The sequence below is a fragment of the Electrona antarctica genome, assembly GCF_951216825.1.
Source record: "Electrona antarctica genome assembly, contig: scaffold_41, whole genome shotgun sequence".
NCBI lineage: Eukaryota > Metazoa > Chordata > Actinopteri > Myctophiformes > Myctophidae > Electrona > Electrona antarctica.
Genome location: NW_027638439.1, coordinates 543,154 through 568,012, shown reverse-complemented (window position 1 = coordinate 568,012; position 24,859 = coordinate 543,154). Strand labels below are relative to the sequence as shown.

Genomic DNA, 24,859 nt, shown 5'->3' with positions numbered 1-24,859 from the left:
GGAGCCCGGTCAGGCTGAGCAGCAGCAGCAGCTTCTGGTTCTTCCTCCTGAGGCTCCTGGCGTAACTGCACTGCTGGGCCAGGCTCTGGTGTGGTTTTGTCACTGAGCAGCTCTTTGTCAACTCTCTCTTTAATGTTCTCCACATTGTCAGGGTCAATGTAGCCTGTGCTTGGAACCTGGGATCCAGAAGAGAGGCCATCACTGTATTTGTAAACCATGTAACTCACAATTCTTCTTTTGATTATTTTTGTGAGATCAGTGTCCTTTTCTCCTGGCTTGAGGAGGTCGGTTCTGAACATGCCGAGTGTTGGTTTGATGATAGAGACAGTCACATAATTATCTCCGGACAGAGCGTCAGTGAATTCTTGCAGTGGTTTAATGGCTGCATTTATCGACTGTGAAACAGCGATGTCTTGCCATGTGGGCACAAGGTGCAAGCATTTCTTGTCTGCTGCCAGGACACGGGATATGGCTTTCTCTTGATCCAGGACACGTATCATGGCTTGCCTTGATCCCCACCTGGTTGGGGACTCTGTGATGAGCTGGAGGTCCTCTCTAGACCAAGATCTTTCTGAGCTGCTGCCAGGTCTCTTCGTCTTTTCCAACTATATGAAAAAGAACTGACAATCTTTTTACAAAGACCGATGGCACGATCAACCCCAGGCTGTGGGTCCTCCTTCACACCATTCTCTGTATACAGAACGAAAATAACATTGCCTGGATGCAACTAGAACGTATCCCCAGTGATGTATCCCAAGGTCATCAGGGTTTCGGGTCTCTCGAACATCATACCCCTCACTCGGGTGACCCAGCCGGGGTGATCAAGTCCCGACTTACATCCCAGTAGCTACCCTCGATCAGACCACTAGGGAAAGACAGGGCCGCACAATCCATTGGGACCACTCCGGAACTACTATGCCGGGACTGAGAGGTACAATTCTGGTATGTGGAGGGACTAGGTTCTGTGGGTTGCCTCCTGTCCGGGGCCCTCCTACGTCTCACTCCTGCTCTCACCAGGAGTACCGCCAGGACCTGTGCGTTGCACCAGACTCCCAGCACCAGACACTTCATTTCGGAGTGGTGGATTCTTGAGCCGCAGTGGTTCTGCAGGCTCCACCGCTGGGCAACGGTAGTACTGCAGACTCCACTTGTGGCTCGATTGGCCCTCCTAAAGGCCTCATCGAAGGTTTCAGCTTCCTCCTCACGGAGGATGCAGGCAGGGGCGCTAACCCATACTGCTCCCGGGGTGCCGTCTACATTCCGGCTGTCACCCGTCTCTCCGGTGGTCACCAGACTATACCTGGTTGTCACACTATTCCTATGAGTCACTACAAACAGAATACCTCAGAACGAAAATAACATCGCCTGGATGCAACTGGGACATATCCTCAGTGATGTATCCCAAGGTCATCAGGGTTTCGGGTCTCTCGAACATCATGCCCCTCACTCGGGTGACCCAGCCGGGGTGATCAAGTCCCAACTTACGTCCCAGTAGCTACCCTCGATCAGACCACTAGGGAAACAGGGCCGCACAATCCGTTGGGTATACAAAGAAATATAGAAGAAACTAAACAATTAGTGCAACATCACATGGACTTAATTCATTCACCTGTTCCATACTAAACCACGTTTAAGTAATTATGTTGATCAAGTCACTGTATTGCAAATACTATTTTAATGTTTTATGTTTTAGCACTTTGAGCTGCATTTCATGTAATGATGCTAGGTGCTATTATTGAGGGGCGCCAGCCCCTCCTATATTCAGGTTTAAAGTTTGTTTTTAGTTCAATGTTTGTTTTAAAAACGCCAGTTCAATGTTTGTTTTAAAAACGCCATTGACAATGAAGGGGAAATTTATCAGTTAGTCATATAGACGCCTTAACAGACGACGTCACACTGATAAGCAACAGCATGCACACACATAACGGCAGCAGAAGAACACCTCTCATAAGATGCAATGGAAAAGTTCTAACTGCACTCACGTGTAAAAAATGCCCAATCAAACTTTTAGATGCTGTTTTTATCCCAGTGTGGAGGAAGAATGATTAGGATTTTTATTGTGATCTCTCGCCCTTGAAATATATAATCCATTGGTTTCTATTGTGTGTGAACAATAATAGCAATTCAACTCAAAACCACACCTCCAGTCGCTGTCATAAGAACGGGAGGTGCGCTCATGAACACCGCAGCAGAACCTATTTTGTGCACGGCTGCACGCGCACCTGCAGCCCATCAAGTATAATTTATGCTTCGTCCCGCGATGGTGTCGCGCATGCAGACCTCTACGCTCACAACAGTCGCATCCGCGATGCGATGTGAGCTTGTATATCAGCTGTTCTCTGCGTGCAGTACTGTTGCACTTTGAAGTATAGTATAATATATGTCTCCTAGGGTGCATCTCACTAGCCAACACACAAGAGAGATTGAATGGACTGAAACAAGCGCTTCCCCAAAACAACAGGTTTGGAGATCTGTTGGGAATTGATTACATTAAACAGTCACCCGTGCGCCCGGTCCCAATGTTTGTAAACAAATAATTTGTCTATTGTCTCTCATTATGTCATATTGTCCCTCATTACATCATGTTGTCTCTTTATTGTTAATGGCTGGGTTTCCCGAACCTGAGGCCTACCATTGCGTGGCACATCTATGCAAGGAATGTCTATGTTCACAGGCTTCTGTGTGTGGCCTAGAGGGCATTTGAGCATGTGCAGCACTACAAGTCTTACACTAAATGCGTTCGGGAAACCCAGCCATTGTTGTTTTACATCACCATTACATCACCTAATCAACATGAGTTAGACTTTAATATATTAGCTTCACATGGGTGTGATTTTTATTATTATTAAAGGACCAAGCAGTCCTGAAAGGACTTGGTCCTTTATTGTATGTGTCTCTTTTTTTCTTCTCCGTCCGACAAAAATAGCAGTTCTGGCTGAACCATGAAGTCGGTTTTCGCGAAATTTGAAGATATGGTAGAGGGCCATGCCAAACGGTGAGGATGTGAAGCCCACAACCATTGGCCAAAGGGTGGCGCTATAGCACTCATTTGAAAATGCAGACTTTGACCACACATAGCTCATGAACCGTTTGACCGTCAGCAATTCATCATCGATACACATATTCGTCTCCTCATGCCGAACAACTCTTACTTTTGACCTCTGACCTCTATATCACCCGCCATTTTGAATTATATGAAAATCAATTGAAATACATCTCCTCCCAGGATCTTTGATCAAAATGCACGAAAAGTTCAACATGTGAACTTTGAACCTATACGGACAAAACAAATCGTAAAAAAAGTTTGTATGAGTCAATGAAACTTGCTGTTTTGTGAAAATTCTTCTCCTGCCTCTAATACATACATGCAGCGTCATATGCTTTAGTTTTCAGTATAGTAGAGGGTCATGCCAAATAACACTGAAAGCGGTCTTACTCCAATTGGCCAATATTGGCCAAATTGGCGCTATAGCAATTTTAGGCATAACTCATGCATCGTTTGGCCAAAATTCATGGGACTTGTTTCCACATGTTCCTTGACTCATGGGGAACACATTTGTCACTTTGACAAGTAAGCTCCGCCCTCAGATTTTCCGCCATTTTGAGCAGTATGAAAAATGCTTATACCTGATTTTCTGCCTGGATTTTTGAGCAATTTGTGTGAAACGTCCTACACACAATCTATGGACCATTATCTGAAATCCCGGTTGAAGAGAAGTTTTTACGTGAGAACATGAACATCGAACACACTGTAGAAATGGATGACATGCCCAAAATGAGGACACACATGTTACCAAAACACTGAATGATGTTACTGTTTACAATGAAACAACTGACTGTGTCCAGATAGCTCAGTTGGTTGAGCTCACACCTTTATAGGCAATTCACACTGAGAGGGACTGAATCCGTTTCATTGGAACCGTTTCCGAATACGGTTGCCTGGTCCCCGATGGCCATGATTCACATTGCCCGAGATTCAACAGCGCACCCGGGTACACTTGCATAAAACACTTTGATCCTCCAGATGGTGGTGTGCTTTATGACCGGTGCGCACGGACACTGACCATCAACTCTGCGACATTGTCTCCAATAAATCCAGACACTGCATTGCATTGCCTCTTTTGGCTCTTTACCGTTATACTATGTCACTGTCACGTCTGTCAGCCTGCCTGCTATTCACTGTGTCAGTCAGTTCTGTGCTCCAGTGTCGTGTTTGATATTAGTTTAATGGATTCTACTTTAGCATTATTATTATTTTGTTTTACTTTGGAAACTATGCCAAGCAAAGCCCAAGAGCCACGTGTAGTCCAAGATCAGCGCGTACTGCGGTGCTGCGTGTATAGCAGATTCAACATAGCAGATCTGCAAGCTCACAACGCGTCGCACTGCGACGCGTTGTGAGCTTGTAGATCGGCGACGGGCGGCGTTGAGAAATCATTCACATTACCACAACATCTGACAAGTGGTCCCGAGTCCGAACCCGGGACCATAGTGTGAATTGCCCCTTAGACCACAAGGTTGTGTGTTCAAATACGGGTACCGACAAATCAGCCCATGATTCTTATTTGTGCATATTGTTCTTATTGGGGTGGCGGTGGATAAGGGGTAGAGTGCCTGGATGGTAACCGCAAGGTTGCCAGTTCGAACCCGGGCTCCCCCAGAGTTACGGTCAAAGTGTCCTTGAGCAAGACACCGAACCCCTAATTGCTCCCGATGTGCTAGTTGGTGCCTTGCATGGTTTCCGCTGCCATCGGTGTATGAATGTGTGTGTGAATGGGTGAATGTAATGCACAATCTCTGTAAAGCGCCTTGGATAAAGGCGCTATATAAATGCACCATTTACCATTTTATTGCGTATTGTCTTATCGCTGCTTGCAGCTATATTTATTATTATTATTATTATTGCTTCATTAATCTTGAAAATCTAGCAAGGAGTAACTTGTTTTTAAGCACTACACTTCAGATAAATATATGCAATTATGCAGTGCCAGGTGCCAGGACTCAAGTGCGTCTTTCAACCCCTGGGCGATCTCAATGCCTGTGTGGTTATTTGGGAAGAACGAGGTTAGGCAGAGGTCCGAGATAAAGTGCACAGTCAAACTCATGTATGGTTGCATCGTCCGACTAGACCACAGGGCGGTCGTGGCGGAGAAGGATGACACGTCATACAGCTTCGTTGTCACATTTTCACGTGTGGCTGGGTACATGGTCTGATTACTCTGATAGATGTATTTGCTTATGTAGTTTCGGCTTGGTAGCTCGTAGCGGGGGTCTATCACTTGCAGCATCTTTATGAACCCGGGCTTTTCAACTGTAAGGATCGGTACCTGGTCCTTTGCAATATGAAAGCCACCCTGTCAGTTATTTTTCTCCACCGGGCTTCTGCGTTGCTGTATGGGATGCCACGTGAAAAGGAATCACCTAGCGATACCTTGGCTTTGGATCCGTTGGCTGTGATGCAGCAGCAGCAGCCTGCGATGCTTTGCACTCTTCCCATTCTGCGCTATGCTCGTGTTTATTTCCCAGGTGCTGGAACAACTTACTCATGTTACCGTCTCTCATAGGCACCGTCTTTTTACAAAGTTTACATCAGGGACTAGTTTGCTCCTCATCTGAAACAGCAAAGCCGAACCATTTCCAGACGACAAACTTTGTCTTGCCTTTTTTAGCAACTAACTCCTCGTTCCTATCAGCACACGCAGCCATGTTTTCACTTCTTTCTTTCACTTTTTCTCTCTGCGCGGCAGGAAGAGGGAGGAGGAAGTAACTACAGTAGCCCGCGTGCGAGTGTGAGAATTTACCGTAAATGCGCTACCGTAAATTTGATTAATCGTGTGTGTGTGTGTGTGTGTGTGTGTGTGTGTGTGTGTGTGTTTTAAGCTAAGCAGGAGTAGACTATTCTCACGAGTTTTGCAACTAAATCACCTCATTAGTTCTAATCTAACAAGAGTAGCCTAATTAAAGTAAGTCAACTACATTATAACGTCGGACAGTCGACAATGCAACAGACTGCGTGCAGATTATTTTTGTCAACAAATAGGATCATTTTTTGAGGGGCGCTGTCCCCTCTGGCTTATTTTGCCAACCTTTTCACCAAAACAGTAAATCACACTTGTGTGAAGTGAGGGGTGCTCATATCATCATACATAATCACATTACACTTATGCCTATCGCTCCTTTTCATGGAGCATAGACCGTTGTTACGGCTGTGGCCGTATTTGTTATTTAATTTGTGTACTCATCTCATTCAGTAGTCATTCAGTTGTGAAAACAGACATTTGTCGACGGTAATGAGCCTTCGTCGCACCCTACTCCGTGCGTCGTGCCCTACTCCGTGCGTCATGGCGCACGGGAGGTTCGTCGCAAGTCGTCGCGACGAAAGAAGCCATCGTCGTGACTTTTAACTTAATAGGTCGCCGACAAGTTCGCCCGCGACGGGTAGGCATGGTATTTGGCGGCTCGCCATGGCGTTTGGCCGAATTTGTCGACGGTCATGAACCCGTAGGTTCGTCGCTGGGCAATGGCGCACGGAGTTCGGCGAGGAGAACGGCCTCGGCCGCCTTCACCTCCTAATACTAATAGTCCTTGGGCCGGACGAGATATCGGTACCGAAAAGGCGGCAAAACATTACCTATTTTAAAGTGTGCATAGGGTCAATATAAGTTAATTAAAATATGATAGACTGTCCATAGGAGCAGCTTTTTATATTTTTAACTGTTTGTTATTTTCCTCTATAGTAGGGAGGGGGGATAAATGGTCTAAAAATAAAAATATTGGAAAATGATTACACCCATTTCAGTGATGGTGCATTGGGTCATTTGGGAGATATTTTGTATTGGGAGTTGGTACCTAGCATGAAATAAACCCCCCACCCAAAAAACTAAATCGGACATGTTTTTCCCCACTTTTCCCCCTTTTTTCATTACAAAATTAAATAAATAAAATCTTATAAAATCTTAGAAAGGATAAAGGTGTAGGCAAGTTTATGGTGCAAGGGCTACATGTGGGTCAGGCGAACCCATTTCCTCTGCCTATCTTACCAATCCATGGAGATATATAGCAATGCAATGGTGTTCGAAATACTGGCGTCGGTCAGAGGAGTCAGTGTAGAGGATGTGTATAGAGATAGATTGTAGATACACATTATGACTGAGTACAGAGCACAACAAAGGGTTTTCAAAGCTGCTGGCAGAGATGTACAACTTGGAAACATCAGCACCTTGTGCCTTGTGGCACCTACACTGGGCTTTAGCAGTGCCATGAATAAGGTAATGCGGTTGGTGGAGGCTGATATGAAGATGGAGCAAGTGCTAAAGAGTTTCATGGTGGATCTGGATGTAGACAGCAAGAATACCAGTGTGGCTGGACAGGCACTGGACCTGTGCCTCAAGTTGGTGGCTCCTGAGTATGCCCACAAACCCTGGAACCGCTTCTTTGAGCAAAGGCAGGTATAGTGTGCTGTTTGCCTACAAAGACGGCAGGTTTGGTTGGCTCTCCAGGGCAGCAGCAGTCCTAACCTACCACTTTGGCCATCTGACAGAGGTCCTGTTCCAGAACCTTTACATAAACACTCATAAACAACCGCCTGGCCTGCCTCGTCAGAGAAGTGATGGAGCTCTCTACCTCAAGGTGGTCCTTGTGGTGTTTGCCTGCCTGGTTGTGCACTTGGTGGAGCCCTTCTATGGCAGAACCATAGAGAAAGATGTTACCCAAACTCAGCTCAGAGAGTTCTACTAGCTTGTCATTGTCAGTGTTGTAAAGAAGACCTACACAGAGGAGGTCCTGAACTCGGTGTCAGACATGGCTGCTGAGGATGTGAAGAAGCTGACCAATCTCATGCAGCCCCACCTGTAGACTGTCCTGGCCAGGCAGAGTGACTATGGCATTGATGAGGAGACCTTCCCAATGGACTATCCTGTCAGCGAACAGGTAAGCAAGATAGATGAAACCCCTGTGCACAACATTGGAATGGAGAAACAATGTGGCAAGGTGGACTACAGACTGAAGAAGCTATGCACATTAAACGCAGTCAGCAGGTCATTAATTTTGCAGAAGAGCCAGGAGTTTAGGGCTGGACAGGTTCCGTCCTTCAGAGGTTTCAAGGCAGAAGCCCAAGCAAAAAGGGAGGTCGAACTAAACTGGAGTAAACTCATGAAGAATACATTTGAGAGTGGTGCGGTTGTGACACTGTAAGTGCATTTGCAGGACGTGGGAAAATGGGCACCTTCAAACAATTGAAGTCAGACAGGGCATACCAAGAAGCCTTCCTTGAGCTGGGCCGTGATTGGACTCTCTCCGATGAGCTCTTCAAGAAGCTGGAGGAAATCACTTGCCGCATGCATGTACCCTCTACACACACTACAGAAGTCAATCTTCTTCGCTACCAACTTTTCTGCACCAGGCGTGGAGAGGTAGAGTCCAGCCAGCTTCCACCATGTCAGGATTGCCTGTTTATGCATTCAATTCGTGCCAACTATCAGGCTGCTATCTGGAGACGGTCTCTTCAAACCCAGCCATCTGTACCAAGCCCCGTGGACCATCGGTGGACCACAAATGATGAAGGGCAGCTGGAAATACAGTGGATGCGTGGTTCCCCAGCAGCAGATGCTGTTTTGCAGTTGCTATCCTGCAAGTGTGTGAGGTCATGCAAACTTAGTGCACATGTCTCAAGAATGGGCTGAAATGCACAAACCTGTGCAAATTACAAACCTGTGCCAACCAATGCAGTGAGGTGGAGACCCCTGCACAGCTGACAGACAGATACTGATACTGATGATGATTAAAAAATCACACCCGTGTGAACTGAGTGGTGTAAGGTTTTATATAGCATGATCAGCTCTGATCTGACGTAATGAAATCACACCTGGATGTGATTTCACAACTGGCTTTTTTTGTGCAGAGAAAATGACCACGGTTGCTACGGTCATCCAGTTCACCCGGGTGTGATTTAATTACGTCAGAAATTATTTTGAACATAGCAACCATGGTCATTTTTTTATGCACACAAAAGCCAGTTGTAGGAGTGGTTTACACCACTCAAAAAAATCTGAAGTACACTGTTGGTACCCTAAACATAGGGACATATACATAGAGATGGACATAGGGAGTGACGGACATTGGTGTTCCTTGGAGTGGTTGCACCACTCAAAAAAATAAAGAAAAAAGTCAAATATGCACAACTGTGTTTTCTATCTATCTATCTATCTATCTATCTATCTATCTATCTATCTATCTATCTATCTATCTATCTATCTATCTATCTATCTATCTATCTATCTATCTATCTATCTATCAGGTCATCTTGGGCTTAAATTGAAGCTTAGGGACATGGGAAGTTTTCTATATACAAGTAAGGCAGTGATATTCACCATAATGTGCTGGAAAATAACCATCTTTGTTGTTATTTGTTAAGCGGACAGTATATTTCTTTGTGTTTCTGGGGATGATTCACTTCTTTCTTTCACTTTTTCTCTCTGCGCGGCAGGAAGAGGGAGGAGGAAGTAACTACAGTAGCCCGCGTGCGAGTGTGAGAATTTACCGTAAATGCGCTAGTTAAAGTGAAACTCTATTTTCTTTTTTTGACATCGTCCGATTTCGATTAAATTTGATTAATCGTGTGTGTGTGTGTGTGTGTGTGTGTGTGTGTGTGTGTGTGTGTGTTGTGTTTTAAGCTAAGCAGGAGTAGACTATTCTCACGAGTTTTGCAACTAAATCACCTCATTAGTTCTAATCTAACAAGAGTAGCCTAATTAAAGTAAGTCAACTACATTATAACGTCGGACAGTCGACAATGCAACAGACTGCGTGCAGATTATTTTTGTCAACAAATAGGATCATTTTTTGAGGGGCGCTGTCCCCTCTGGCTTATTTTGCCAACCTTTTCACCAAAACAGTAAATCACACTTGTGTGAAGTGAGGGGTGCTCATATCATCATACATAATCACATTACACTTATGCCTATCGCTCCTTTTCATGGAGCATAGACCGTTGTTACGGCTGTGGCCGTATTTGTTATTTAATTTGTGTACTCATCTCATTCAGTAGTCATTCAGTTGTGAAAACAGACATTTGTCGACGGTAATGAGCCTTCGTCGCACCCTACTCCGTGCGTCGTGCCCTACTCCGTGCGTCATGGCGCACGGGAGGTTCGTCGCAAGTCGTCGCGACGAAAGAAGCCATCGTCGTGACTTTTAACTTAATAGGTCGCCGACAAGTTCGCCCGCGACGGGTAGGCATGGTATTTGGCGGCTCGCCATGGCGTTTGGCCGAATTTGTCGACGGTCATGAACCCGTAGGTTCGTCGCTGGGCAATGGCGCACGGAGTTCGGCGAGGAGAACGGCCTCGGCCGCCTTCACCTCCTAATACTAATAGTCCTTGGGCCGGACGAGATATCGGTACCGAAAAGGCGGCAAAACATTACCTATTTTAAAGTGTGCATAGGGTCAATATAAGTTAATTAAAATATGATAGACTGTCCATAGGAGCAGCTTTTTATATTTTTAACTGTTTGTTATTTTCCTCTATAGTAGGGAGGGGGGATAAATGGTCTAAAAATAAAAATATTGGAAAATGATTACACCCATTTCAGTGATGGTGCATTGGGTCATTTGGGAGATATTTTGTATTGGGAGTTGGTACCTAGCATGAAATAAACCCCCCACCCAAAAAACTAAATCGGACATGTTTTTCCCCACTTTTCCCCCTTTTTTCATTACAAAATTAAATAAATAAAATCTTATAAAATCTTAGAAAGGATAAAGGTGTAGGCAAGTTTATGGTGCAAGGGCTACATGTGGGTCAGGCGAACCCATTTCCTCTGCCTATCTTACCAATCCATGGAGATATATAGCAATGCAATGGTGTTCGAAATACTGGCGTCGGTCAGAGGAGTCAGTGTAGAGGATGTGTATAGAGATAGATTGTAGATACACATTATGACTGAGTACAGAGCACAACAAAGGGTTTTCAAAGCTGCTGGCAGAGATGTACAACTTGGAAACATCAGCACCTTGTGCCTTGTGGCACCTACACTGGGCTTTAGCAGTGCCATGAATAAGGTAATGCGGTTGGTGGAGGCTGATATGAAGATGGAGCAAGTGCTAAAGAGTTTCATGGTGGATCTGGATGTAGACAGCAAGAATACCAGTGTGGCTGGACAGGCACTGGACCTGTGCCTCAAGTTGGTGGCTCCTGAGTATGCCCACAAACCCTGGAACCGCTTCTTTGAGCAAAGGCAGGTATAGTGTGCTGTTTGCCTACAAAGACGGCAGGTTTGGTTGGCTCTCCAGGGCAGCAGCAGTCCTAACCTACCACTTTGGCCATCTGACAGAGGTCCTGTTCCAGAACCTTTACATAAACACTCATAAACAACCGCCTGGCCTGCCTCGTCAGAGAAGTGATGGAGCTCTCTACCTCAAGGTGGTCCTTGTGGTGTTTGCCTGCCTGGTTGTGCACTTGGTGGAGCCCTTCTATGGCAGAACCATAGAGAAAGATGTTACCCAAACTCAGCTCAGAGAGTTCTACTAGCTTGTCATTGTCAGTGTTGTAAAGAAGACCTACACAGAGGAGGTCCTGAACTCGGTGTCAGACATGGCTGCTGAGGATGTGAAGAAGCTGACCAATCTCATGCAGCCCCACCTGTAGACTGTCCTGGCCAGGCAGAGTGACTATGGCATTGATGAGGAGACCTTCCCAATGGACTATCCTGTCAGCGAACAGGTAAGCAAGATAGATGAAACCCCTGTGCACAACATTGGAATGGAGAAACAATGTGGCAAGGTGGACTACAGACTGAAGAAGCTATGCACATTAAACGCAGTCAGCAGGTCATTAATTTTGCAGAAGAGCCAGGAGTTTAGGGCTGGACAGGTTCCGTCCTTCAGAGGTTTCAAGGCAGAAGCCCAAGCAAAAAGGGAGGTCGAACTAAACTGGAGTAAACTCATGAAGAATACATTTGAGAGTGGTGCGGTTGTGACACTGTAAGTGCATTTGCAGGACGTGGGAAAATGGGCACCTTCAAACAATTGAAGTCAGACAGGGCATACCAAGAAGCCTTCCTTGAGCTGGGCCGTGATTGGACTCTCTCCGATGAGCTCTTCAAGAAGCTGGAGGAAATCACTTGCCGCATGCATGTACCCTCTACACACACTACAGAAGTCAATCTTCTTCGCTACCAACTTTTCTGCACCAGGCGTGGAGAGGTAGAGTCCAGCCAGCTTCCACCATGTCAGGATTGCCTGTTTATGCATTCAATTCGTGCCAACTATCAGGCTGCTATCTGGAGACGGTCTCTTCAAACCCAGCCATCTGTACCAAGCCCCGTGGACCATCGGTGGACCACAAATGATGAAGGGCAGCTGGAAATACAGTGGATGCGTGGTTCCCCAGCAGCAGATGCTGTTTTGCAGTTGCTATCCTGCAAGTGTGTGAGGTCATGCAAACTTAGTGCACATGTCTCAAGAATGGGCTGAAATGCACAAACCTGTGCAAATTACAAACCTGTGCCAACCAATGCAGTGAGGTGGAGACCCCTGCACAGCTGACAGACAGATACTGATACTGATGATGATTAAAAAATCACACCCGTGTGAACTGAGTGGTGTAAGGTTTTATATAGCATGATCAGCTCTGATCTGACGTAATGAAATCACACCTGGATGTGATTTCACAACTGGCTTTTTTTGTGCAGAGAAAATGACCACGGTTGCTACGGTCATCCAGTTCACCCGGGTGTGATTTAATTACGTCAGAAATTATTTTGAACATAGCAACCATGGTCATTTTTTTATGCACACAAAAGCCAGTTGTAGGAGTGGTTTACACCACTCAAAAAAATCTGAAGTACACTGTTGGTACCCTAAACATAGGGACATATACATAGAGATGGACATAGGGAGTGACGGACATTGGTGTTCCTTGGAGTGGTTGCACCACTCAAAAAAATAAAGAAAAAAGTCAAATATGCACAACTGTGTTTTCTATCTATCTATCTATCTATCTATCTATCTATCTATCTATCTATCTATCTATCTATCTATCTATCTATCTATCTATCTATCAGGTCATCTTGGGCTTAAATTGAAGCTTAGGGACATGGGAAGTTTTCTATATACAAGTAAGGCAGTGATATTCACCATAATGTGCTGGAAAATAACCATCTTTGTTGTTATTTGTTAAGCGGACAGTATATTTCTTTGTGTTTCTGGGGATGATGCAGGTAATATTTAACAATACAATGGCAGCACGCCATTTTGTACATCTAATTGTTGTTTAATTAACAATTAATCAATCAATCAATTGTTCCACTGCGTCATGGCGCGCGGGAGGCAATTTTTTTTTATTCCTAGGATAGCTCAGGGAAGGAGTTCTTGTTTTACCATGCCGGCCGGGCGGGGCTACTACTAGTAGCCAAGGAAAGCGCCGCCCGCGCTGGCGGCACCTCACCTTCTAATACAAACACAAAACCCCATTCTGCCAGCTGCCTCGCTAGCCTAGTGGATTACTACGCCGACTTGTGATACCATGCTTCACCTGTTCGTGCCCCACTGCCGCCACCTCTTTTACTACCGCAGACTTTTTAATAGTTTTTGGATTAAGGTTGGTGAGGTTGTAAAGCTTTGTGCTAAAATCCAATATATATTTTATACATCTAATTGTTGTTTAATTATCAATTAATCAATCAATCAATTATCAACCTTCGGGCCCCCTTCGGCCGGGGAGAGACCCACGGCCGCCTTCACCTTCTAATACTAACAGAGAACTCCCTTCTATCAGCTGCCTTGTTAGCCGAGTGGTCTGTTACGCCGCCTTGAAATCCATTGTTCATGGGTTCACCTGTTCGCGTCCTGCTGCCGACACTATTTATACAAGTCCCACTGGGTCCGTGGATTCCTATACCGCCTTGTAATTTGGTCAGCTGTTCGCGCCCCGCTGCAAACACTGTTTTTTTTAATTTATTATTATTATTATTATTATTATTATTATAATAACCGGCCCGGTTAAAACGATCTTTCCCGCGTCACAATCGGTGGAGAAACGGCTGAGTTATGGTCTTTGTACCCCTCACCAACCTTAATCCAAAAACTATTAAAAAAGACCGCGGTGGCAAAATTGTGTCGGGAGCGGGGCGCGAAAAGATGGCCAAATTCCAATGGTTTGGAAGTCGGCATAGGAATCCTCTAGGCCAGCAAGGCAGCTGCCAGAATCAGGTTTTATTCTAGTATTAGAAGGTGAAGTTCTGCGTCCATGGGACTTGTAAAAAAGATTGTTGGCAGCGGGGCGCGAACAGGTGACCAAATTCCAATAGTTCGGAAGTCGGCGCCAGAGTCCTCTAGGCCAGCAAGGGAGCTGCCAGAACAGGGTTCTCTGCTAGTATTAGAAAGACTCTCCCCGGCATGTAAAACCACCAAAAGCCACACTTTCCCCATTGCGCACAGTCCGCGGGTCGCGGAGAGCGTTCCGCGAGTCGCGGCTCGGCGCGACGATAGCCGCGGGTCGCGGCGAATGTCCCGCGAGTCGCGGCTCGGCGCGACGATAGCCGCAGGTCGCAGCGAAAGTCCCGTGAGTCGCGGCGAACGTCTCGCGACGCGATGATATTGATGATGTCGCGAAAGTCGTCGTCAGTCGAGGATGGAGCTCGCTGTCTCTCCTTTTTCTACTGTGTGGTTTTGCTGGTGTCTTATATTTTAGCTTTACAGTGTATTTAGCTTTCAACTTTCTGTACAGCACTTTGTAAACCTTGAGTTGTGAAATGTGCTATATAAATGAAGTGGGTTGGATTGGATCTCCCTTCGGAAAGGAGTTGGTTTTAGTTTGCTACAGTTGTAGTTTATTAGTTCAGGTTTCCTATCATTGACTTCTCTTTTCTTGCATTCAACCCAATCATTGCCTTAATTGTGTCCACCAGGCCGAAGTCATGGGGAGAGAGTATGTTTTGCACTCCGTCCGTGTGTGAGTCCGTGTGTGTGCGTCCGTCCATCTGTTACCAGCTAATCTCCGGCACCGTTAACCCGGTCGTTGCCAAATTTTCCACGTCCTGTTATTACTTATAACGCCACAAATGTGTTTTTGAAAAACACATTTTTTTATATTACTCCTCCAGATTCTGTCCAAAAATCCTGCAAATCGTTACACACTATCTCTATAGTCATGTGTTCAAGACGGATCTGTCCGATATTTCATATTCCATCGTGATTGGCTAAGGCCTAACAAAAAAATACTTTGGTTTCCGGTTGCCGACCGACTCTATTAAATATGCGCGACCCAGATTATTTTATTGGTATTTGGTGAAAAAAGAAAATCAGAATGCGACCGAGTCAGACCAAAAAGGTCTTTGATCACTAAAATTCTCTTTGTTATTAATGTCTGTGTCTATATTAACATTATAGCAGCCAGCAGCAGTTAGCACATCATCAGAATACAATCTGCTATTACCTTCCACGTTCACGACGTGAACATGTATTCCTTCTCCTCCTCCGACGAACAACAACTCGATAACGTCCTCATATTACATATTTTCTGAGCCATGCAAATAAACAACCCACACTGACCGGAGATGGAGAGATTCATGCGTCCTACGCGTAAAGCTAAACCAGAAACAGGACAGTCACTGCGTCAGCACGGAGGTGGGGGGGGGGGGGGGGGGATAAAGTTTGCACACTTCTATCTGTTGCAACTCTGACACAGTGCAGTTCAACTTCAGTCTGTCAATTAGTGGAACACCGCTTCAGTTAGGTTCTAAATTAAGGACGCGTTCTGAAATAGCGCACTGTGCAATGCAAAATAGTATAGGCGAGTGCACTCCGGTGCGGTATGCAAAGGGAAAGAAGGACAATAACCAATCCTACAGTTTGAAATCTGTACACATGGAGAAAAACTTATGATATTGAAAATTGAAAAACAATTGAAAATGTTTTGTTTTCTTTTTTTTCAACATTCGACTTCGCCTAATTTGAATCGACTGGTGTTAATGAAATCGATGCATACATTTTTGTATTAATGCCTTAGTGTGTGTGTGTCTCTGTGCTGCTCTAGTCTAGTGCACGTCTCTCGCCATGTGTGCGGTTTTTAGGTCCTGCTTGCACAGAGAGAACGATCAAGATGATTCGAGAAGTGCCATAGGCTCACGGAAGCCTTTCCCCTCGATCACCTTGGCTGTCAACTCTGCACACACTATGCGCAAGCAGGAAGTCAGGGAGTAAACAAAACAGCGCAGTCTTATGTGAAAATAACCGTTCACTATTTTGGGCTGTGAAGAGTTAAGGCCTATTCATAGTCCAGTTTTCGGTGAAGAGTAGACCACCGAAACGGTATTTAGTAAAACCAGAGAGATGTGTTGTGTGAGTGGTGACCACCGCGGCGTGGTCTGCCTCGCAGACAATACCACTGCATGGATTTTATTTCTTTAGTTTTTTGCAATGTCAGATTCGTCTGGCTACGCGAGGCTAGTGAAGAGTGCCATCCTACTGCTGTAGCGTACGGATTAACACATTTATTTAGTTTTGAGTGTTGCACCCACTCTATTGCGGAGCTTTGTGTGTCCCTGGTTGGCTGGCTGGGTCCGTCCGAGCAATAGCGTTTGGTTGGTTTTCACCACCAAGTGTCACATTGTATACACTGTATATAGGCATATATGATGATTTGGGGTGTGACAGTACAGTACAGTAGAGGGACCCCCGGGGATCACCACACAGTAACCCGACACCCTGGGCGGGCCGGTTGTGGGTCTGGAAGTTCCGGGGACCCCACACAGTTTTGCACCGCTCAGTTCACACAGGTGTACTTTTGTATTAACATTGGGGCCTGTGCAGTTGTGCTCTCCTGTCAACTGATTGAAAAAGTAAAACAGTAAAATCGATCGACACGTCTGTAAATGGCCACGCCACGTCGACTCGCCAAATATGAGTCGTTTAACATCCCTAATTGAAGCCATTATTTGTGTCCCATCATATAAAGTCCTTATCCAGGTCACATCAAAGTCCTCATTGTTAAAGTCCTTATTGTATTCCTTCATTCCAGACCAGTGTGTGGAGTCCAGTCTGCAGGTGAAGATCAGTCCTCCAGACACCACTGTTTCTATTAAACAGGAACCTGAAGACCACCTTAAACAGGAACCTGAAGACCACATTAAACAGGAACCTGAAGACCACATAGATTTCAGTAAGTTTCAAGCTCTTTACACTTTACTATTTAGGCATTTAGCAGACACTCTTTAACCAGAGCAACTTACAGTAAGCAAGGTAAGCACACTCATCAAATGTATAGAGACAGTGTAGAGTCTCAGTGATCTAGGATCATACTGTAGGTAAACCATGAACCTAGCATCAGTCTAAACACTATAACATCACACAATAAATAATCTGTACATTGAAACTAGACAAACTGTAGGATGCCAGGTCATGAAATTAACCTAGCATCTGTCTAAATAACGTGCTAAATCTAAATGACATTTTAACCTCTGTCATTTACTGGTCGTAAAGACTAGTCATGTGCTACGGCTAACATGGAGTCTGAAGGGTTAAATCTAAGGATTATGGCAGAAATGTGTATTTTATTCTGATCTCTTGTGGAGCTATAATCATGGGTGAAAGTTTGTCGGTACTAAGGATGTGAAGATGAATAGATCAATCGGTAATCGGTTTTAACATTAACAATGTGATTAGCATCTATGTGTTGAAGGGTTAGGGTTACGGTTCAGTTAAAACATCAGTAATCTGGTCCATCAGTGTTTCCATCATCCATTAGGTCATTTAGAGGGTTACATGTGTTTGGTCGGACGATTCATTGATCCGATACCCCTAACCCCTAACCTAACCATAACCGCAAGCACGGGAGCAGGCGCTAGTCCGAGGTGCGGACGCATGTCGAACCAATGCTCCGTCGGACCATAGTATGCCTCCCAATTTAGAGCGCAATAAAAACAGCCAAGCTTTTTTAACCAATGTGAATACTTTATTTTCCATTGTTGAGAACTGCACCTGAGCACTACTGTGTGCACTAGCTTTTCATATAACAAACTCTGCATGAAACAAATAATAATAATAATATTATCAAACCTTTACGGTTTGTCATTGTGTCTTTTCCCTAGACGTCCTGCACCTCCCTGTGTTTTCCCTAGATGTCCTGCACCTCCCTGTGTGTAAAGAGGAGGTTTCCTCTGAAGAGGAGAGTCTGGTCCAGGAGGAACCAGAGCCTCCACACATTAAAGAGGAGCAGGAGAAGCTACTTCAAAGACCAGAAGAGGTTGATAGGCCAATGCTGACATTACTAGCAGTGATAAGTGAAGATGATGATGGTGAGAACAGAGACACAGAGCCTGTAGCCAGCACTTCAACTGAACACATGAAAACACAAGCTGATGTAGAGGACTGTGGAACATCACAACCAGCTGTTGATGACCAGCTCCTCTCTTCACACTGTTCTGAATCTGACATCACTGAAGACAGTGATGAGTGGCAGCCCAGTGTAGATCAGCCACCTTTAAACACACTGAAGTCACACAAGACACAACATGTGGAAGGACAGAGATTGTCTTTGAGCAACAAGATGTCCCGGGACCTGAAACCATCGAAAGAAACTCACTCCATGAGTCATACAGAAGAAAAGCCCTTTACTTCTAATGTTTGTCACAAAGGATTTTGTGTCAGCAGTAATAAAAGTAATCACATGAGGACTCATATAGGGGGAAAACCATTCACTTGTACCGTTTGTAACAACGGCTTTCGTTACAACGGTCATCTAAGAAGACACATGAGGGTTCATGCAGGGGAAAGGCCATTCACTTGTACAGTTTGTAACAACAGCTTTCGTTACAACGGTCATCTAAGAAGACACATGAGGGCTCATACAGGGGAAAAGCCGTTCACTTGTACAGTTTGTAACAAAAGCTTTCGTGACAACGGTCATCTAAGAAGACACATGAGGGCTCATACAGGGGAAAAGCCGTTCACTTGTACAGTTTGTAACAAAGGCTTTTGTGAAAACGGTAATCTAAAACAACACATGAGGGCTCATACAGGTGAAAAGCCGTTCACTTGTACAGTTTGTAACAAAGGCTTCCGCGACAATGGTCATCTAAGAAGACACATGTGGGCTCATACAGGGGAAAAGCCGTTCACTTGTACAGTTTGTAACAAAGGCTTCTGCGACAAAGGTCATCTAAGAAGACACATGAGGGCTCATACAGGGGAAAAGCCGTTCACTTGTACAGTTTGTAACAAAGGCTTTTGTGAAAACGGTAATCTAAAACAACACATGAGGACTCATACAGGGGAAAAGCCGTTCACTTGTACAGTTTGTAACAAAAGCTTTTGTGAAAGCGGTAATCTAAAACAACACATGAGGACTCATACATCGGGGGTAAACCTTTAGCTGCAGTTTGTGACAAACGCTTTAGTCCAAATGCACATAGATTAAAATGCAGAGAAGTAGTAAAGTCTAAGCTTAACAACATTAAGGCATGAGGGCCTCATTATACAAATATAAATCCTTAGTTTTCTGAAAACTAACTATTTCATGTCAAGGACCCCCATACAGAATGACGTATATTTGGTCGCAAACCATCTGAAAATGTATTGTTCTAGGGACCCCCCAGAAGCAACACATTTTCCCCCGCTCCGTTATCCTAATTGTTGTATAATTGTACCATTTGTTCGGTAAACTGTAAATAAAGTATTCCAAAACAAAGAACTGCCAAGTTGGGTCTCCTTTCCTTTCCTTAATATAGCACCAACGTCTGAGATCAATTACACATCCTTTACTTTTCCCGACTGCGCACCCGGTAAGAATGTATAGAGACAGTCAGACGAATTGGAGTTGTGCGGGCTTCCTTGCTTCAAAATCAATACACTTTTAGCCTGACATGTTTGTGCCAGCATGGATGATGATGAGCTGCCTGTATCTCAGTGCAAGGCAAGGCAAGGCAATTTATCCTAGTGCAGTGACATTCTGTGATTATTTGCCATAATCCTATAAAAAAAAAATATAATTGTTTGGCCAAATTCGGGGGTGCGTCAGCTAGGTCAAGAGATAAGTTTGGGGCCAGTGTTCTAGGCTAACTGTGATTTATTTTTAATGTCGTCTAATGTGGTTCTAGGCCAGGGGTTCCCAAAGCTCACACAAGGCACAAGGAGTGGCATGCAGGAAGAGTAACACCAAGGATTTGTCAGTGATGTCACTGTTTATAAACAGCTCAAGTCTGTACTACTTCCGTGTTGCATAACAGTGACATCACTGTCCACTACAAATGCTAATTCGGTCATAATAGCCTACAGTTGGGGACACCTAGTCATAGTACAATTAGGCTCAGCAGTCCATAGCCTATCTTTACATTTATGTCTGATTGATTGATTGAATAATATGGTTAAAGCATTGATAATGTGAAATCATAGCCTATATGCCTACTTTACATTACCCAACCACTTCACAAAGCATTAGAACAAGTGTAGCCAAGAATATACCTGGTGCCCACCCCACCTGCGACTTGATAATCAGACAGACATCATTATAGGTCTTGAGTAGCATTACAATAACAACGATAGTCCAGTACTCACATCCTGTAATGTTACAGATCAGATTATATCGATCAGGCAACGTAAATTAGGCCTACATTAACATATCGGACTCAATCGTAGGGAGGGTTTGATTGATTGAAATAAACACTTTGCAGACTTACAGTACATTTCAAGCATGACTCAATTCAAAAACATAACTGTGGATGACACCATAAAGCATTACACTTGTATATAACTCACTTATACTCAAGAGGCGGTCTGATCCTCTGTTGCTTGGTCTCAGAGACAGGAACGACCAGACCAAAGTCAATGAGTTTGACTTTGAGGGGTTGTTCTCGTTGGTTCACCAGCATGAGGTTGTCTAGTTTGATGTCTGTATGAATCAGGCCTATTCCCTTCAGGGCCTGGAGTGCAATGGCAAGCTGCAAGACCAGAATAAAGAGCACGATCAGAAATTCTGAAATTTAACTCAGTATCTTTGTATCAATATTTTTGCCATCACTTTAAAATATAATTGTCAAAGCCATGTATGATCGATCTCGTCTCCATCATGGACATAGGGACATGTCTCTCGTTCAAGAAATCCAGGAGATTAACATCCAGAGACTCAAACACCATGCATCTCAATCCTTTATGCACAAAGCTATCGTAAAATCTCACTGTTCCACACGTGTCAGGGTCCAGGACTTCAATACGTCGAAGACAATGCATTCAAATGCAGAGATAAAATGCGTTAATGTTCACTGGTTGTCATGCATTGGACAGATCACCTGTTAATGATCACATTATGGATGAACTGAGACCATTTTACACCTCCTTGACTCTGAGTTTCAACAGAACTACAGAAATAGGCTTATCACACAGAACTTATTATTATTATCCTTTGTGAAATGTTAAAGGTGCTGTAACTTGTAAGTGATATGTATTGTTAAGTGATATGTTTTGTTAAAATAGCTCTACTAATCATTGCTATATTGTTTGTGCAGTAACAGAGATCTTCTCATGTCTCCATACCCATTTCACCAACATTATTACTATTTCATAATGTGAAATGTGTTCATAATATAATTGACCAGTAATGTGAAGAGAAGAAGGCCCATGGGCTCTACAGTATAAGAACTTATAACACAATTTATTTCACAGGTTTTAATTTTATAACTGCTCACATGTGCTTACCACACATATCACTATAAAATACATGGTAACACTTTACTTTAAGGGACAAATTCATACACGTAATTAAGGCTTAATTAAGCCTTAATTAAGCCTATATTAAGGCTTAGGTGATGCATTAGTTATCATGAACTATCATTAAATCATAATTAATTACTTGTCTTCAATTAATTAATGCTTAAGTAACCCATTACTTAACCTCCGTTAATCTATCAGTAGTTAAGCATGTTACTTAATGTGATGTGTTTGTAGATCTGTTATTATCGGTCAGTTCTATGCCCAGGATGAGTGCTCATAGGCGGGTAGGATTAGTGAGTTGACTCGGTCTCCGAAACTGGTTCTAAAACTTCTGGGGGTCTCGCATGTTCACCTGGGGGTCGCAGGAGGACCCCCAGGGGTCATTTTTCATCAATTCACTTCCAGTTAATTAACGTTTAGTTAAGGGTTAGTTACTAGATGCTTGTCCTTCAAAGTAAAGTCACTTTCATTTCATTATTAATTAATGTTTAGTTAGGGGTTAGTTACTAGATGCTTGTCCTCCAAAGTAAAGTCACTTTCATTTCATTATTAATTAATGTTTAATTAGGGGTTAGTTACTAGATGTTTGTCCTCCAAAGTAAAGTCACATTAATTGAATCATTAACTATTTGTTAATTAACAAATATGTGTGCTAGACAGAAGTCTTCCCATGTCTCCATACCTACTTCACTAAGATCATTATTATGCTTTCATAATGTGAAATGTGATAATACAATTGATCAACAGTAATATGAAGGAGGAAAGGCTTGATTTTATTTGAAAAATGCTCACATATGCTTACAGCATATCACTAGAAAATACATTATATACAAAAACAAATGCTAATTTCTTGAACACTACTGTATACTGGCTGAGGATGGAAGAAAGGGCTTCTGTGTCACTAATAATACATCAACATTCACTTAGTTGTGCCACAATGTCTAATATAAAATGTCTAATAAAAAGTGTCATATACCGTACTGGTAGGCCTATATACAATATGAACTATCAAGTGCAACATTAAATGTAAAATAAATACATATAATAAGGTGCATGGTCAAAATGGAAATTAAAAGAGACAGAAATGCCTCATCTCCAAGTAGAGAAACATTTGCAGCAGAAATGAATAGCAGCATATTACAGAATCACAGTCTGTTGTGCAGGTGAGAGAACACTTAGCAGCAGATAATATCACACATGTAAGTGTATACATAACGGATAGCTGCATCTATTAGCAGCACTGTAGCAGCAGTGTGTATAGTATATAGTCATATAGTAACAGTCAGTGATAGTGCATGTGTTCTTAAATAATATACAGTATAACTACTATAAGAGTACTGTGATCACAAATGGTACACACCATGGGTCACAAATGACCTCAGTTTCAGTTGACTGAAGTGTTTTAGGTAGCATAGTGTCCTGTCTGGATCAGTGTTGGCCGACATCACCATCTTGTGGCGTTGTCATAGTCAAACATGTACTGTACACCAAATCCAATACTAATAACTGGGAGTGCATTACATTTGTAATTGTTGACCCCACAAACACCTTGAGACGGTCATGGGTAAGACATGGTGATGAAGGGATGGTCCAACACCTGGTCAGGTGTTATCCTCTCCTCTGGATCCAGATGAAGCATTCGTTTCAACAGGTCCATGAAGACGTCACAAGATGTTTCGTCAGCGTCGTAACGCAGGGAGGAGAACACTTCTTCCAGTGAGCCGGTCTCGTCCAAGTAGAGGTCTTCATCTTCTGCCTTGAACTCCTGCACTATGTAATACTCCTCTGGTTCCTGGAAAACACAAAATGAAACATCTTTAGTATTCTGATTGAATGACATGCAAAGATAGCCTTATACTTTATTATTATTACTCCAGTATTAGTTGCAGTCATACCTTAAATCTCCATGTATCGTCGTCCTGAATGAAATAGCTGCAGGTTGTTTGTCCAGCATCCAAGAGAGATTGCTCTGGCATACCAAGCGTCAAGAGGATGGATTGAACCTGTAGAAAAAACACAGGATATTTGCATGTACACAGTCAGAATGCATGTAGTAATGTGCAGTGCATCAGCACAGTACTCACCACATCATATTCAGTCTTCCCGCCGAAGAGATCACAGCATCCCATTAACCACCATACAGCCCAGTGACCACATGTCAAGTGCCTCTGTGATCGGGAGGCCCAGGAAGAGTTCTGGTGATCTGTGGGTTGTAAAAGAAAAGGATAACGTTAGCAACTTTTCTTTCTTAAAGTTTTTTTAAGTTCTCAATTGCACCATTTTAATATTTGCTTGCATTGAGCTTTCAGTGAAGCAGATAATACGGCAATGATGAATAAAATAATAACAGCTCAATAGAACTCACCTATACTCAAGAGGCGGTCTGATCCTCCGTTGCTTGGTCTCAGAGACAGAAACGGCCAGACCAAAGTCAATGAGTTTGACTTTGAGGGGATGTTCTCGTTGGTTCACCAGCATGATGTTGTCTAGTTAGATGTCTGTATGGATCAGGCCTATTCCCTTCAGGGCCTGGAGTGCAATGACAAGCTGCAAGACAAGAATACAGAGCATGATCAGAAATTCAGAAATTTAACTCAGTATCTTTGTATCAAAAATGTTGCCATCACTTTAAAATGTAATTGTCAAAGCCATACCTGCTGTATGATGCATCTCGTCTCCATCATGGACATAGGGACATGTCTCTCGTTCAAGAATTCCAGGAGATTAACATCCAGAGACTCAAACACCATGCATCTCAATCCTTTATGCACAAAGCTGTCATAAAATCTCACTGTTCCACATGTGTCAGGGTACAGGACTTTCATAATTTGCACCACGGCCATCTAGGAAGACAAGAAAGATTTAGATTAGATAACGTAATGATAAATCAGAGCCATATATTAAAATCCCTAAGAACAATGCTATTGCTTACCTCACGTGCTGCCAATTCATCGTAATCGTGGCGATTCTTCAATATCTTGATGGCCACCGTGTCACCGGTGAACGTGCTGATGGCTTTGGCCACCGTCCCAAAGCTTCCTTCCCCCATGAAGCTCTGGACCAGGTACTGGCCTCTGTCCAGCAGGTCCATCTCAGACACCATGTAACTCTCTGGACCGTCCGAGTGTTGGGAGTAGCTGGAGATCACCATGACCA

At 43.8% G+C, this 24,859-nt stretch overlaps 1 protein-coding gene across 1 annotated transcript in view; it reads left to right on the top strand.

The window, feature by feature from the left end:
- Window positions 1-24,859, top strand: part of LOC306918077 (uncharacterized protein) — a gene marked incomplete at its 3' end in the record, with an annotated part of 70,444 nt that overhangs the window by 1,796 nt on the left and 43,789 nt on the right. The window contains exons 2-3 of the mRNA XM_079530965.1: window positions 17,019-17,159; window positions 18,088-18,294. Of these exons, the coding sequence (XP_079387091.1) occupies window positions 17,019-17,159; window positions 18,088-18,294 (348 nt within the window). The remainder of the gene's footprint in view (window positions 1-17,018; window positions 17,160-18,087; window positions 18,295-24,859) is intronic.